This window comes from Hyperoodon ampullatus (genome assembly GCF_949752795.1).
Source record: "Hyperoodon ampullatus genome assembly, chromosome: 11".
Taxonomy (NCBI): domain Eukaryota; kingdom Metazoa; phylum Chordata; class Mammalia; order Artiodactyla; family Ziphiidae; genus Hyperoodon; species Hyperoodon ampullatus.
The window spans coordinates 10,880,950-10,898,131 of NC_136924.1; the positions used below are offsets into that span (position 1 = coordinate 10,880,950).

The window sequence follows — 17,182 nt, forward strand, 5'->3', positions numbered from 1 at the left end:
CTGTTGAAGAGCTCATTCTTCAGGACGTGGAAGATACTGATGTTTTAAGTAAGTACAGTTTTCATCTACTTGGCAGATAAGTTTTCTGTAAGTATGAATAATGAATAATTTATAATTTAGAAAATTAAACTGCTTGAAGTTCTTGTCTCTTGTCATATACAGATATGTGCATTTATCTCTAATAAAATATCCGTAGTATATTGGTCTGTTCAATTTACTTCATTCATTTGTTTTACTTACTACCTTCCTTACATCTCCAGTAAGTACTAGCCACTAACAATTTGTTTTACCAGTCCTAATTAAAACCAGACATTCTATTAATTTATGTTAAAGAAAAGAAAACTAATTGTGGGACTATTTTAAAAGTATCAGTTCATACATATTTTTGGAGAAAAATATAATTTATATCAAAGCCTCACAATCTTCATTTGCTTCAACTGAGCAAATTTACTTCTTGCAAATTTATTCTAAGAATAATAGAATGAACAAAGATTTAACTAGAATTAATCCTGGCTTAGTTTATAATGAAAAATGGCAACAACCTCTTCAACAGGACATTGGTGCGTCTAACAATACACTCATTAAAAAAATATGGCTTAGACAATATTTAATAACATAAAGAGTTTCATGATATACTATTAAAATTATTATGAAATTTAATGTCATTTATAAAAATATTAGTATAAACTATAATATGGATATTCATAGATATTTGTACCAAAAATATTACTGTGTGAAAGGATATGTTCTAGCCACTGAGAATGCAGCAGGGAACAAGATAGGCAAAGGTCCTCTCTTATTCTAATGTTCTGGTGTGGGGAGACAGACAATAAACAAATAAGTACATATGTAATATTTCAATAATGATAACTTCCATGAAGGAAGGATTTTAAGATAAGGGGATAGGGACTTCACTGCTGGCGCAGTGGTTAAGAGTCTGTGCTCCCAATGCAGAGGGCCTGTGCTCGATCACCGGTCAGGGAACTAGATCCCACATGCATGCCATAACTAAGAGTTCACATGCTGCAACTAAGGAGCCCGCCTGCCACAACTAAGACCCAGTACAACCAAAAAAAAAAAAAAAAGAAAAGAAAAAAGAGAGAAGGGGATAGAGATTGAAGATTGCTATTTTAGATAGGATAAGTCAAGGAAGGCCTCTCTGAGGAGGTGATATTTAAGTAGTGACTGAAATGAGACAGTAAGCCACATGGGATATCTCAATGAAGAAGTGAGTCACGTGGATGTCTAGAGGGCTGGTGTTCCAGAAAGAGGGAATCATAAAGGCCAAGGCACACTGAGTGGGCATAATATGTTCAAAGAATAGTAAGCCTTTGTGGTTATATCCAAGAAAATAAGGGGTCAGATCATACAGGGCTCTTATCAATTCAAGGTGTGGACTTTGGATTCTCTTCTGAGTATATGAAGGTTTTTGAGTAAGGAGTGACAGAATCTGACATATTTTGAGACAATCATTCTGGAGACTCTGTAGAGAAGATGCCTTGAGTTAGCAAGAGTCCACTACAAGACTGTCACAGTAGTGTGGTTAGAGATGAGAGTGATTTGAGTAGAAATGATGAAAAACAGTCACATTCTAGAAAACATTCTTAAGGTAGAAAGAAACAAAAGTATTTATTGATGGATTTGTATGAAAGGAAAAGAGGAAATTTGGCTCCAAGGTTTTTGTTCTGAGTACCTGTGTGAAAGGATATATAAAGACTTATGTAGACCCTTCAGGTTTTAGCAGTGCTTATCTATAGTCGAGTTATGGGGGATTTTAATGGTTTTCTTATTTATATTTACTAAGGTTTATGCAATGAAAATGTATTTTACATATATTGGCAAGTATAGAGCCTAATTATGAAAAAAAGCAAAGGAAATATAATTATAAAAAATTAGTTACATGAAAGATTATGTAACTACAATTATAACAGTGGTTTAGAAAATTATAAGATCCCATGTATATAGGTCTAATCAAATAAGTTTGATAGTCTCAATGAATAGAATAATTTTCTAAGAAAATTCAAATTATCAAAATTGCTTGATAAAGGAGAAAACATGATTAAATCAATAATTTGGCTGAAGGTGGAAAGAGATTTCTTCTCAAATGTCGTTAGGAACTAAGGATAATTTCGCAATTGAATTATTCCAATCCATCAAGGAGCAAAAGAATCTGCAGATTATATAATATTTCATTTATAAAAAACTGCACATTTTATTTTTTAATTTTAATTTTAATTTTTTTTTTGCGGTATGCTATGTGGGCCTCTCACTGTTGTGGCCTCTCCCACTGCGGAGCACAGGCTCCGGACGCTCAGGCTCAGCGGCCATGGCTCAGGGCCCCAGCTGCTCCACGGCATGTGGGATCCTCCCGGACCGGGGCATGAACCCATGTCCCCTGCATCGGCAGGCGACTCTCAACCACTGTGCCACCAGGGAAGCCCAAAACTGCACATTTTAAATACAAAACTGTGCAAGCCTCACATACACATACATAAGAGAAACTGAGGCTAATTTTATTTATGAATATGGATGTACTGATTAGGGCTCTCATTTGTAGACAAAAGCTGTTTTAGCTACTTTAAGCAGTAAGGTTTTGGGGAGTATTTGTGTAAAACAAACTTAGTGGCTTAAAATAACAGTATGTTATTATCTTTTATATAGTTCTGTGGGTTGACTGGGCTTAGCTAGGCAGTTCTTGCTTGCATTTCTTATGCATTTACAGTCAGATGTTGATTAGGGCCACAGTCATCTGAAGTCTTTACTGGATTGGAATTCTAAGATGGCTCACTCAAATGATTGGCAGTTGATGTTAATTGTTGGCTGGGAGTTCAGTTGGAGCTGTCAGCTGGAGGCACCTATGTGGTCTCTCCCTATGGCTTGCATGGCACCTGGATTCTGAGAAAGAGCATCCTGTGAACAAAATATCAAGAGACTAAGATGGAACCCTGTAAAGATTCATATGACTTATTCTCAGAAGTCATGCAACATCATTTCTACTACATCCTGATGGTTACATAGGGTCAGCACAGACTCTGTGCAGGAGGGGACTACACAGGGTATCATACCAGGAAGTGTGGGAGTGACATCTTTGGAGACTAGCTATTACAATAAACAACAGAATTGTTAACAGAACTGAAGAAACAGATTCTAAGCTGAGCATCCAAAGTGTAGAAAATATACATGCAAGTACATTGTAGAACTGGTCTGCAGCAATATGATAAAGAGCTGCTGATATAATAAAGAAATTCAGAGACATTAATCCTCTACTGTACCCTGCTATCTCCAACCCAAAGCACCCTCTATCATAGTCTGAGCCAGAAAAATGAAAATCTCTCTCTCTGCCTTTCTACACACAAAATATTTTTATGAAAATAAAGACTGGGCTTCCCTGGTGGTGCAGTGGTTAAGAATCTGCCTGCCAATGCAGGGGACATGGGTTCGAGCCCTGGTCCAGGAAGATCCCACATGCCATGGAGCAACTAAGCCCGTGTGCCACAACTACTGAGCCTGCACTCTAGAGCCCACAAGCCACAACTACTGAGCTCATATGCCACAACTACTGAGCCCGTGAGCCACAACTACTGAGCCCACAAGCCACAACTACTGAAGCCTGCGCGCCTAGAGCCCGTGCTCTGCAGCAAGAGAAGCCACTGCAGTGAGAAGCCTGCGCACCGCAATGAATAGTAGCCCCCGCTTGCCGCAACTAGAGAAAGCCCGCGCATAGCAACGAAGACCCAATGCAGCCAAAAATAAATAAATGTATTTATTTATTAAAAAAAAAAAAGAAAAGAAAGACTTACACAAGTGTATCAATTGGCAGAACCTAAATCACCCTCAGAAACCTAGCTTCAAAGGCATCTGGAGAATGTTATTTTTGCTTTTCAGCTCTCACATAAGAAAACATGTCAGAGAGGTTGTGAATTGGTGTTGAAAAAGAAAATCTATAATAATAGACAAAGTAAGTGTGAATAATCAGTTAATTAGCAGAATGGTCATTGTAAAAAATAGTTTACTACTAGGGAACATTACCATGATAAAACATGTTAATTGAATAAAGAAAAGAAACATAACTACATCTGCACAGATGATAAAAACACAATAAAATTCAACAAAAACTCAAAAAATTGGGGATGAAAGTTTACTTCATTCACATGTTAATAATTGTAATCTCTTAAATTAAGACTTTTATTAAAGCATTTTCAGTATCTTATGCTGCAAGATTATACTGCTAGTTTGTGGCAGGTAGAATTGAACTTTTGTTGGTTTCTAATCAATGTGTCATTGTGATATTAAACACAGCATTATTCTGTGTACATGGAAAATGAACTTCAGTCTAGAATATGAAAGGTGATAAAGAGCTCTAAAAATCTGTTATTTTTATTTTTGAATAAAGATTACAGATTTCCTATGTTCTTTGTTCTTCAGTATTTTCCTATTGTTTTGAGTTACTGATAAAGAATATGCTGTGGTAGAATTTGAGATTAAAGGATGATGAAATAGTTTGTGTCCTGCTGTAATATTTAAAGTTATAATATTTCTTTCTCTTTATAGGCTATGATTATGGAGCAGTTTCTAATAATCATATGCATTTAAGGATAGAATTACGAACTGAATGTAAAGAAAATCCAGAACAATTAATGAAGGTATATGTTGTTTGACTGAAAGTACTCAATATTACAGTTAGAAATTTACCTTTACCTCTCACATAGCATTTAAAGTTCACTGGCTTAAAAATTAAATTATTTTAAGCTAATATGTTTTGGATTTATTTCCTCCTCTGGTGTATAATATAAAACAATACAAATTTCAATCTTTATAAATGTTAGAAATAGTGATTTGAACCATCAATACTTGGGAATTTAATGTAGATAAGAGAGCAGAACTATATTGAATAGTATTTTTTCCCTAAAAACTCCAAGGAAAACAATGAAATATACTCTAATATTATTACTTTGCTTAGGAATGTTCTGTGATCCAGTGGAGACTTTAAATACCCTGTGGGAACTTTAAACGTAGAATATCTTATGTTAGTTTTTGTTTTTTTTAATGGTAAAACAGAAACATCCATAAAAAAGTAAGAGTAAAGGAGAGCCTAGCATTTTTGGGTGAAACTCCCGGAAATGTATTTAAGAGAAAACTTCTTCCACAAGTGCAGCATCTTGAAATCATTTTTACTTCTCATTTTACCCAACTCTAATTTTACCTTACTCTATTCTTGCTCTCTGTGTATTTAGCATAATGTGAAAATTACTTGTATGTATTTTTCTTACTCTCTTTTTTGGTAACCCTCAAACCTGAAACATATTAATTTTGAACTATCATATTGCTACTTCAGTGGAATAGATATCCTGTATCTTTCAAGCTGGAATATATAGAAGTATAATTATGGAAAAGTACTAATCAAAATTATAATTTTGTGTAAGTCAGGGCAAATTAGAGAATAGTTCTATTTTTAAAACATACTGAATATATTAGCAATTTGTATATGTGAGCTATTGCTGCAGATAAGAAATATAGAAAGGTATTAGGAGGAAAACACATATTAGTAAAAACATTTTGATATGATTATTAAGCAGTTTAATTGAATATTGTGAGTAAATATTAGAAAGTAATTAGAATTCTGAAAAACATTAGGAGGGTAAAACACAGTGCACTTGCATGGAAAAAATATTTTTCTTCACCATAAAGAGAATAATTATCAATATGCTATATAGAACTGTATTTGAGAGTGATTTGAAGTAAATAAAGTTCTAGATATGTATATGTAAATACTTAATACATTATTAAAATAATAGATTTACTCTCTATTTTGTTTTTCTTTAATCACTGGTACTTTTTTAACCACTTAGATGTTATCTGAAATAGAAAAAGAAGAATTTCTGAGAAGGAAAACTCATTGTGGCAGTCCTGATTCTGTTCCAGAGCCTGATCCTTGTGATTTGTCTGTGGATGAACATGTTTTGCCAGGTGGACTAAATTGCTTTGTGATATTTATGATAATTTTTATGTGATTGACCTTAATTATCTGAAAAAAATGTAGACAGTTTTCTTTTGACATTTATAAGAATATAGTCACAATATTTGAAAAAATTGTATACTTGCTATGCTTATTTAATTACATGTTCTCATAGTTTTTTTATTACTCCTAATTTAACTTCATGTAAGTAGAGTTAAAAATTTTCCACATATAAAGCTGACTACAATAGATATACCCAGACCTGAATTTTTTAAGTGTCTCTTAACTGTGTTCCTTATGTACCCCTTAACTACACACATGCACACACACACACACACACACACACATTATGTTTTTAAAGAAGTCTTATGGAATAGTTTAAGGCAAGTTATGTGACTTCTTCATTGATGCAATGGAATTTACATGTATTTTGCCTACTATTACTTTTACTTTGGTAATATATTGACATTATTTATTTATTTTGAAATTACTTTTAAACTTTGCACTGGATCAGTTTTGCCTGTTTTGATTTAAAATTTTTTCTCCTCATGAATACAGATGATGCTGATATAAATTTCGGATACTGTGAAGTGGAAGAAAGATGTAGGCAGTCCTTTGAGGCTTGGCAAGACAAACAGAAAGAACTAGAAGACCAAAAGAAACAAACTCTCAAAGCCCAGAGGGATAGAGAAGAAAAGCAGTTTCAAGAAGAAGAAGAAAAAAGACATTACTGGATGAAACAGTTTGAAGTTGAAAAGAAGAAATTGGAGAATATTCAGAAGGTAAGGTTTTTTAATTTTAATTTTTGTTTTTCATACATTTTTAAAAATCAGTATCTACTTCTGAACAGTATTGATGTTTTGGTTTATGGTGCGGATTGAGCTCCATTCTATGGGTTTTAATTAGTCCTAATAATCAAAGCAGTTGACTGTGGATTAACAGTATTAATATGGACTCCTTGCCTAGTTTTCATAAAATTCATTAGAATTTCAGGTACTGCTTTGAAACTTCATAGTTTCAAAGATTGTCCTAAAAAAGCTGATATTTACTACATAAGTTGTTACTTTTTTACACCCTTCTAATCAGAAAAAGGCAATAGAATTTTCTCAATCATGTAATGTCCTTGCTATGTGGTCTGATATCTAGCAATTATGTAAAACATATTCGGTTGAGTGGTTTAGCCATGTAGGTGATGGTATGTGCCTCATTCCCATAATTGAGCTAATTCCTGGGACTAGAACTTTTTTGGTGTGAAGGAATTTTGTGTTGTTTTCATTTCTGTTTCCTCCCAGCTGCACCTCAGGTGGTCCTCATCCTCAGGTCATGGTAGTGGTGTATTGAGAAACTGGTGGATTTCTAGGACCTACTTGTGGGCCATTAGGCCGCTTAGAATGTATGGATAACAGACAGGACTTACATCTCTTGTTTTACATTACTAAAGTTGCCTTATATATTACTCACAACTTACTAGTTTGAGTGTTCCATATAGAGAACCTAAGCATGTAGTCACATAGGCAGTTCAGGGTATTCAAGCCTCCAGTGTTGAGTACATTGCATTTCCTGATTATATAGAAAATAAATAAATTAAAAAGTGATAATATTGTCGAACCAGCTTGGCCATGGCTTTTTCTAATAGTAAGCTATGAATGTTTAGCTTTCTTTTAGTTATATTTTCCTTTCCACAGACCAGATTAGTCATTTCCAAAAGTCAGAAGGTTTTTTTTGTTTTGTTTTGTTTTTTTCAATTCCGGAGTAGGAGTGAATATAATGTAGATTCTTAGAGAAGTGTTTGCTGGCTTGTGGTAAAACGTATTATTGCTATTGGTTGTTAGTGATATTTTCAAATATTTTCTAAAAAACATCTGATTTTTAAATTCTGTTCAGCTAAGTTGCCATTTTTATTTGTTTTGTAACAAAACTTTACTGACTACTTTAAGGGCAAAGCTTTCAGCTATGTGCTTACATGATAGAAAAGAGATTTAACACCAGGGCCCTACCGTTGAAGAACTGTAACTTGTTTTTTGAAAGTAATTTGTGCTTTATCATAAAATTATGATTTAAAAAATATATATGACATTAGTAGGTTTAATGAGTTTCTAAATGTGTGCTTTGTTTTACCTTGGGGCTTAAAATTTTTCCAGTGGGACCATTCCATAATTTTATAATGATGGATTCTAAATAATTTACTTATTTAGTAATTCTATTGTGTCCTTTGTTAACTTCCTCTTCCATTTTCCAAAACAGCTATCGTAAATCTCTTTCCTTAAGAGTTCTACCCAACTCCTCCCTCCTCGTTATTAGCAAATTATCACATAACATTTTTGCATCGATTACGAACTTCTTTTTCTTTCTCATCCTGCATCTAGTTAGCATCAATCTCTGTGGTCGCCTTTTTGCCTTTTTTTTTTTTTTTTGCCTTTGCTCTTATCTCAGTAAGAGAGGTTTCTTCTACCAAAGGCTAGCTTTTCCTCCTTTGCTCTATATTCTATCATTTTCTAGCTTACCCCAGTTTTCCTTTATGTTGAAACACCCCTACAGCTTCCTCCTTTCCTATTGCTTATAGGCATGTTCAATTTTCTCCTGTTCTAGAAACAAAACAAAAGAAAAATCATGAGATCATTTTCCTTTATATGTCTCACATCAGCTGCTCTTTAGCTCTACTTATCATAGGCAGGCTTCTTAAGGAGGAGTTATTTGTGCTCAATCCATTTCCTCATCTCTCATTCAATCCTAAATCTGCTGGGGATCTTCCACCACTGCCCCAGTGAATGAAACTGCTTTTGACCAAAATAATCAATGTCTTCTAAATTGGATTGGACAAAAATAACCAATGGCTTCTAGAACCATACTCACAGGTTCTAATTCAGTATTTATTTTTGCCTCTTTAGTATTTCATGCCAATAAAAATTTGATTGCTGACCATTTCTTTTTCTCTTGACTTCTGTGGGACCATACTGCCTTGACTGTCTTCTTACATGTTTGGCCGTTCTTCCTTGATATCTATTTTAGGCTTCTTTTTCTCTTTCTCCTTGAATATGCTCCTAGCAAGGATTCCACCCTTTGTTCTTTCTTTTCTTACTCCATGTATTTTCTCTCTTGATAATCTCAAACACAGTTATGGCTGTTCAGAACCAAATCTATAGTTATAAGAAAAAAAGGCAAACTACATAACTCTCCTACACTCAGAACTTAATGTATCTAAAATTGAATGCACTGTCTTTCCTGCTGAATTGTGCTCCTCCTCTGGTGTTCATTATTTTGATGAGTTACACTATCATCATAGTCGAAGCTAGAAAGATATGGACCATTTTTAACTCTTCTCTCTCTTTTATTATCCTCTTCCTTCTAATAGTTATATTATTCATTGTCTCATCCATATGTCTACTGCTAGCCTATAGTTCAGGATGTCCTAATGTCTAGCTTGGAATATTTACTATACTCTCTAATTGATTTCCCTACTTTTGGACTTGTATTCTGTAAACTCATGCACCATAGTGCAGTTTGTAGGATAATTATTTTCTAAAAAAAGTTATGTCCCTGCTTAAATGCCATCAAAAGTTCCCACAATTCTTATAAGATAATGTCCAAAGAACTTTTCCCGCTTCCTTTTATCCAGTCAGTTGGCAGTTTATGACCATTTCATATTTACATTGTGTTTGTGTCTCTTCTGATCCTCCCACCCTATCTGCAGAAGGCCCTCACTGGTTCTCACATGGACTTCTCTAATACCTACTTCACTGATCTCCTTAGTGTCTCCTTGACTTACTTTCTCTAATTCTATCAAATGTAACCTTATAATTTTTCTAAAACAGAGCTGTAATCATTCTCCTAGCTCAAAAACATTTAATAAATGCCTAAAATGTTTATTTAATCTCTTAAAAGCCTAGTCATTTCAAAAACAATCTTCTGTATGAAACCTTTCATGATCCTCTAATTATAGCACCTATTCCTACCATAATCCTTATAGTTCTTATTTTGTGATAAACTTATTTTGCTAAATTTGGGGCAACTTGTGAATGTATGATTGCATTCCTATATTATTAAAGGTAAAGTTTTTGAGGGAGGGGATTATATTTTACTGATTTTTTTTATTCTGCAGAGCCTTAACAAAATAGATGCTAATAAAGAGTTAATGAAAGAAAACAATTACCCTCTGAGCTGATTTATTATGTGAATTAAATGAAATGGTGTGGAGAGAAAAAAATTGTAATGCAAAACCCATCTTAACACACATTATCATCTGTAAATTTTGCATTGTCCAGGAGTATTTCTAGCCAAAACATTTTATTATATGAATAAACATATAAATAAACTCAAATAAATAAAACAACTTACCCAGATTTTAAATATCTTTATATGCTAATGGGAACCCTAGGTATCATTTTATTATATTTCAGGTTGAGATTAAAGTTGTTATCCCAGTACTAATAACTGAGGACCATTGGGTGAGTTGTTATCTTTAACCATTTTTTACAAATATATGTCATAAGAATCATACATAATAAACATGATATTGTTTGATAGTTGAATATAATATTTCAATATTATCATATGTTCAGCAAGAACAGGACAAGATGAATGACGAACTTCATAAAGAGGAGAAAATATGGAAGGAGAAATTTAAACAGCATGAGGTATGTGTTTGTTGTTTTTAAGCAGCACAATAATCATTCTCCATTTGAAGTAAATTACTATGCTTGGAATGGGTATTTTAAAATAATATTGCCTAGTTGGTATAGGGTTTAATTTACTAAAGTTTTAAAATACCTTAGTTATAGAAACTCTCCTTGAAATAGAATGTCTTGAAAAGGAAAATAAACTGGTTCAATGAGTGAACATGTCTATATAAACTTGTAATTGTAAAATTTCTTTTAAGTTTTGAGAAAACATACTATTGTGAATATTTCATTATGATTGAGGATTGTTATAAAAGGTTACTGCATTTCTTTAACACAACTAATTGAATGTGTTAAATAACCCCTTTAAATTTAAGATGATCCTGATGACATGTTTATTGTTTTTAATTTACTCCACAGTTTTTATATAAAATTATTTTAAATTTAAAAGTAGATAAAATTTCCCATAATCCTGTAATGTAGCTAAAAATATTAACTATCGTTGTATGTTTTCCAGGTCTTTTAAAAATTTATACAAACACATTCCTGAAAAAGTATGTTTATACTGTCCATCTCTAAATTTAAAAAAGTTGGTTAGGCATGTGAAGACACATGGTTCATTATGAATGACAAGAAAAAAAAAAGACAGTAGTGGCCCACTTTCAGGTAATACAAATGTTGGAGTTAGGGGAGCCATTAAAATACCTCTTGCACTGTTGGTGGGAATGTAATTTGATACAGCCACTATGGAGAACAGTATGGAGGTTCCTTAAAAAACTAAAAATAGAACTACCATACGACCCAGCAATCCCACTAATGGGCATATACCCTGAGAAAACCATAATTCAAAAAGAGTCATGTACCACAGTGTTCACTGCAGCTCTATTTACAATAGCCAGGACATGGAAGCAACCTAAGTGTCCATCAACAGATGAATGGATAAAGAAGATGTGGCACATATATACAATGGAATATTACTCAGCCATAAAAACAGACGAAATTGAGTTATTTGTAGTGAGGTGGATGGACCTAGAGTCTGTCACAGAGTGAAGTAAGTCAGAAAGAGAAAAACAAATACTGTACGCTAACACGTATATATGGAATCTAAAAAAAAGTCATGAAGAACCTAGGGGCAAGACGGGAATAAAGACGCAGACCTACTAGAGAATGGACTTGAGGACACGGGGAGGGGGAAGGGTAAGCTGGGACAAAGTGAGAGAGTGGCATGGACATATATATATATATATACACTACCAAATGTAAAACTGATAGCTAGTGGGAAGCAGCTGCATAGCACAGGGAGATCAGCTCGGTGCTTTGTGACCACCTAAGGGGTGGGATAGGGAGGGTGGGAGAGAGGGAGATGCAAGAGGGAAGAGATATGGGGATATATGTATATGTATAATTGATTCACTTTGTTATAAAGTAGAAACTAACACACCATTGTAAAGCAATTATACTCCAATAAAGATGTTAAAAAAAACCCCTATAACTATCATGCAGTAGCAAAATAATTAAACAGGTGATATGAAAAGAAAATTAGAATCTTTAATGAAATACCAAGTATATATTCTAGAGTTGAATAGTTCAGTGTATAAAAATAAAATTTCAATGGATAAGTTTGACAGTAGATTTGACACGGCAGGTGAGAACATTAATGAAGCTGAAGGGAAGTCAATAGAAAATACCCAAATTTAAGCACAGAGAGGGCAAAAAAAAAAAAAAGGGGAAAAGCAGAAAAGTACACAAGAAATATGTGATACATAATGAAAATATAAAAAATATGTATAATAGTAATCTTGGAAGGAGTGGAGAGAATGGGGCAGAACCTATGTGTAAAGAGATAATAGTTGGAATGGTTTTAAATTGTTTTAGAAAAATCAGTCTGAACATTTGAAAATGATTAAAGATCTCCAAGTAGAATCAATACAAAGAAAATCACACCTGGGAATTTAATAGTATTGAAATTCAAGACTAGAGGGAAAAATCTTAAAAGCAGCCAGAAAAAAAGACACATTGCCTAAAAAGGAGCAGCAGTAAGCTGACAGCTGACTCCTTAAGTGAAATGATGGAAAGAAGAAGGCAGAATAAAAAATTTAAGTGCTAAGTGTTAAGGGTTTCTTTGATCATTAGTGTTCTTTGAATCCAGTCTTCCTCTGCTTTCTGGACTCAGTTTTCCCTTCCTGAGGTATATAGCTAAATATTGTCAAAAATATACTTTTGGACAGCAAATTTTCTCAATCTTTGCACAATTTAAAATGCTTTTATTTTGCTTTTAAAACTGAATGATTAGTTTTCTTGGACACAGAATGCAGGTTTATTACCACTTAATTTTAACAACTTAAAGATATAACTCTATTGCATATTTATTTTTTTTTTCACATGCCATCTATGATTGCAAATTTGATACTCATTCATTACATTCTTTTGAAGCTTTGGAATTTTTCACTTTTTACATTCATCCACACATATTTGCTGGTTTTCTACTGTGTCCAGGCATTTCTGTAAGTACTCAAGATACAGCGGTGAATAAAACAGAAAATAATCCTTGCCTTCATGGAGCTTATATTCCTTAGTGTTCTGAAATATTGCTAGTATCTAGTATATGAGTGCATCATTGTGTGTGTGTGTGTGTGTGTGTGTGTGTGTGTGTGTATGTGTGCATGAAGTTAACTCTGTATCTTAACAGTCTGTTTTTTTTTTTTTTTTTGGTTTAGAAAACATATTTTTCTATGATTCTCTTCCCTTTGGTTTTTCTCAGTTCTTCATTTTGGAACTCCTATTAGTCATATGTTGAGGTTTCTGTGTTGATTATCTTTACACCTGAACATCTCTGACATATATTTCATAACTTTGTGTTTTATATGTTGTTTTGGGAAACACCTAATTTTGAAGTTTTTGTTTAGGCAATCAGCTGTTCAGCAATTTTATATTGATTTTTTTATTTGAGTGAGTCATATATTTTTATTTCAGGACTTGCATTTCATTTTTATATGGGGTTATTCTTGTTTACACATTTTTTTCTTAAAAATATCTTTATTTTAATTTTTACTTAAATAGCTCTTTTCTCAGAAATTGGTTCTTCCATCTTCTTATTGAAGCATTTTTATTGCCTCACATCTTTTGTGTTAGTTTTTCTCAAATATTTGCCAAGTTTTGTTGATCTGTTTCCTTTTGTTTTAGAACATTAGTGACAATGCTATTTTCTCACCTACCTCCAGATTATCTCACTTAATGCAAAATGTGTTTATCAACGTTCTTAATAGTTGAGAAAGGATAAGATGTGTAACTAGGCTTATTTGTATGTACTACCTCACCTTCCTGGTATCATAAGTCACAAAATAATTCCCCACTTCTTCAGTCCCTGTGCTAGTTCCTTTATCAGAACTCCCATCTCAGAAAGTCTGAAGTCCTTTTCTCCTACACAGATTTTAGCTTGAGGCTTTTTTTTCTTTTTCTCTGTGTCATTCTGATTTCATAAGCTTTCTATCTTCAAGGAATTCCTCAATCTATGTCTGGGTGGCTTAGTATAGCCATAATATTACAGGATCAACTTACTAACTTGATAGAAGCTCCTAAATATTTAAAAAATTAATATACCCTTTAAAATAAATTACTTTAGTTCCTCTAAGTAAATTTTATATTGACTTTACTATGATTTCAGTTTTAGTATTTGTTCTCAATCTATATTTTGGATGATACTTTAGTAACATCTCACATTTAATTTATGCTGACTATTTATCTTACTTTATTTTAGGAATTTATTAGAAACTTGCATTTACAAATGGCAGAAGAAAGAACAAAATTTAAAGACCTACAGGAAAAAGAAAAAATGCGTTTGTTAAAACTGCAGCATAATGCAGCTGTAAAAATTCAAGCTAAATATAAAGCATTTGTGGCCTACCAAAAATATGGCCCAATCATAAAGGAACAAATAGAAAGTAAGAAAAGGAAAGCTCAAGAGTGGAAGGAAAAGGAGGCAAAAATACGACAAATGGAAGAAGAAAACCGAAAAAGATTAGAGGAGGAACAAAGAATAGAAGAAGAGATAAAAAAGCAGAAGCAAGAGGGAAGGAAAAGGAGAGAAAAAGAATATGAAGAAAAAAAGAACATCCTGAGAGAAGAAAGAGAACAACTACTAAAGAAGGAAAAATTGAGATTAAGAGAGGCTGCAAGAAAACAGCTAATAATAAGTAGAGCATTACAAAACGGAGATTATAATGCCAAATACTTAACTGTCGAAGATAGATCAAAGAATAAGGATGATGTAGCCGGAAGACTAGGGGATGAAAAGTCAAAGAAGTGGAAAGGTGCTCCCCCTTTGCCAGTTGAAGAATCGAATAAGAGAGAAAATGTAGATAGACAGCTTGTATTGAAAGAATCAATGCAAGTGCAATTAAAAGAATCTATATCAAGCCAAGCAATTTTGCCAGTATTTAAAATAGAAGAAAAAAATGAAAACCTAGCGAAACAATGTTCAGAAGAATCGGTCAAAAAAACAAGGAATTATGAGTACATAGACCAAAAAACTGAATTGGAACACCTAGATCTAAAAGAAAATGTGAAAGAACAGTTTCAGCTGCAAGAATTAAACTCTCAAATACAAAAAGAAGTCATGAAACCTTCCATAAATGAGATTATGAGACAAGAAACCCAAATAAAAATATTAGGACATAATCAAGACATTAATGAGGTAAACAATGAAGCACAGAAAATAATCGATAATCAACAGAATAAGATACAACAAGTAGAAAAAGAAGAGATATCAGAACAAAATGGAACATTATATGAAGACAATAATATGAAGAAAATTTCAGTGATTTCAATAAAACAAAAACCACTACAACTAAAATTAGAAAATCCTGCAGATATAGGGGAAAATATAACACTACAAGAAAAAGAAATTGATTTAAAATCTAAAGAAACTGAGGAGAACCCAAAAGGCAGTGCTCTGAATAGTGACTTGGTTTTTAACACCAATGATGCTATGATAAATGTAGAAGGCAAAATAAACAAGCAAAATTATATTTTAGGTAGAGATGCTCCTTGTGAAGATTTGGGTGGCAACACTGCAAAAAACTCTTTGGTTTTTAAAGAAGTAAACTCTCTGAAGTCTCAGATTAAAGAAATTTCAGAAGAATGTCATGAAAATAGAACTGAATGTGAAAATATAGTGACCTGCTCTGTACCAGAGCCAACACTTATATTTTCTATTGAAGAAAAGAGGCTTGCTTGGATAAAATCATTTAAACCCTGGTTTGAAATTTTCAAGCAAAATCAACAGAAGAAAATTGTTAGGAGAAAGAGACTTGTAAAATGCCCAGTCAACGTGATGCCCCCTTTGAATACACTAGAAATTCTTCAGTGTGGCCCTTGGAATACTTTACAGCAGGTATTTTATAATACTTTTTTCATATTGAATTGTGATTGGTTCACTAAAATGTAACTTTAAAAATCTTAATAGAAGGCATATTTTATTTATTCATTTATTTAATTGAAGCATAGTTGATGTACAATATATAGGTTACAGGTGTACAATATAGTGTTTCATAATTTTTAAAGGTTATACCCCATTTATAGTTATTATAAAATATTGGTTATATTCCCTGTGTTGTACAGCATATCCTTGTAGCTTACTTTATACATAATAGTTTGTACCTCTTAATCCCCTACCCCTATATTTCTTCTCCCCCCTTCCCTCTCCCCACTGGTTACCACTAGTTTGTTCTCTGTTTCTTGGAGTCTGCTTTCTTTTGTATCCAAGAATTCTGTCTCTTAATCAGTGAAGTTGCTAATGAAATATTTCTCCTATTTGAGAGAGGTTGCACTTAAAAGATCTCCTCAATTAAAAGTATTCAGGTCATCTTCTCCTTCAGTGAAGCACTATGAAGGGCTTTGATTTGTCTTGAAACCTGTGTTCAAGGGCCCTATAGCCATTACTAGGCTTCCAAGAATGGAGGCATCTGGGAATGTAGAGCTGAATTAGAATAGGAAACTCCTAGCTTGATACTCAGGAGTTAGTTTGCTTTAGTCCTGGGCCACAACACCACCTAGTGGCTCCTTTCGGAAGGAAGTGGATTTCCTTGAAGTGGATTTCACAAGTGCTGTGAAAGAAGGGCTTACAACAATGGAAGACTCTAGAATTTCTATATAGAAACAGAGTTATTTAGTCACTTGCTATATAAAGATGATACATCTATGCCTGAAATTTAAAGTCGTTGTCACCAAATGCTACTAATTTTCTATGTTTATGGAAACAGAGTTTCAATCAAAAATAAGACAGAAACTAAAAAATGTGTAGAAAAACAGAAGAGAATATTTCAAACAGTGAAGTTCTAGAAAGGATTTAAGATTAAAATACATATGTTTATCTGGGGCCTGAAACTCAAATGTATTTATAAAATTTATTTAGTTTCTTGATATAGGTAGATGCCTAGAAAAGGAAACATTCTTATTAATACATATGCATTATTTGATTCATTCACTCAGCAAATATTCATCTGTCTAATATGATCAATCCATATTTATTGTTAGATTAAAGGGACAGAAACAAACCCCAGTCTTTGCCCTTATGGATCTGACTATGGTAGACAAAAAGGCATTAAACAAA

The 17,182-nt window shown here is 33.1% G+C and overlaps 1 protein-coding gene across 1 annotated transcript in view; it reads left to right on the forward strand.

The window, feature by feature from the left end:
• LRRIQ1 (leucine rich repeats and IQ motif containing 1) overlaps positions 1–17,182 on the forward strand; it is a gene marked incomplete at its 3' end in the record, with an annotated part of 287,926 nt that overhangs the window by 109,130 nt on the left and 161,614 nt on the right. The window contains exons 7-12 of the mRNA XM_079714084.1: positions 12–48; positions 4,552–4,643; positions 5,850–5,967; positions 6,515–6,738; positions 10,516–10,590; positions 14,330–15,964. Of these exons, the coding sequence (XP_079570210.1) occupies positions 12–48; positions 4,552–4,643; positions 5,850–5,967; positions 6,515–6,738; positions 10,516–10,590; positions 14,330–15,964 (2,181 nt within the window). The remainder of the gene's footprint in view (positions 1–11; positions 49–4,551; positions 4,644–5,849; positions 5,968–6,514; positions 6,739–10,515; positions 10,591–14,329; positions 15,965–17,182) is intronic.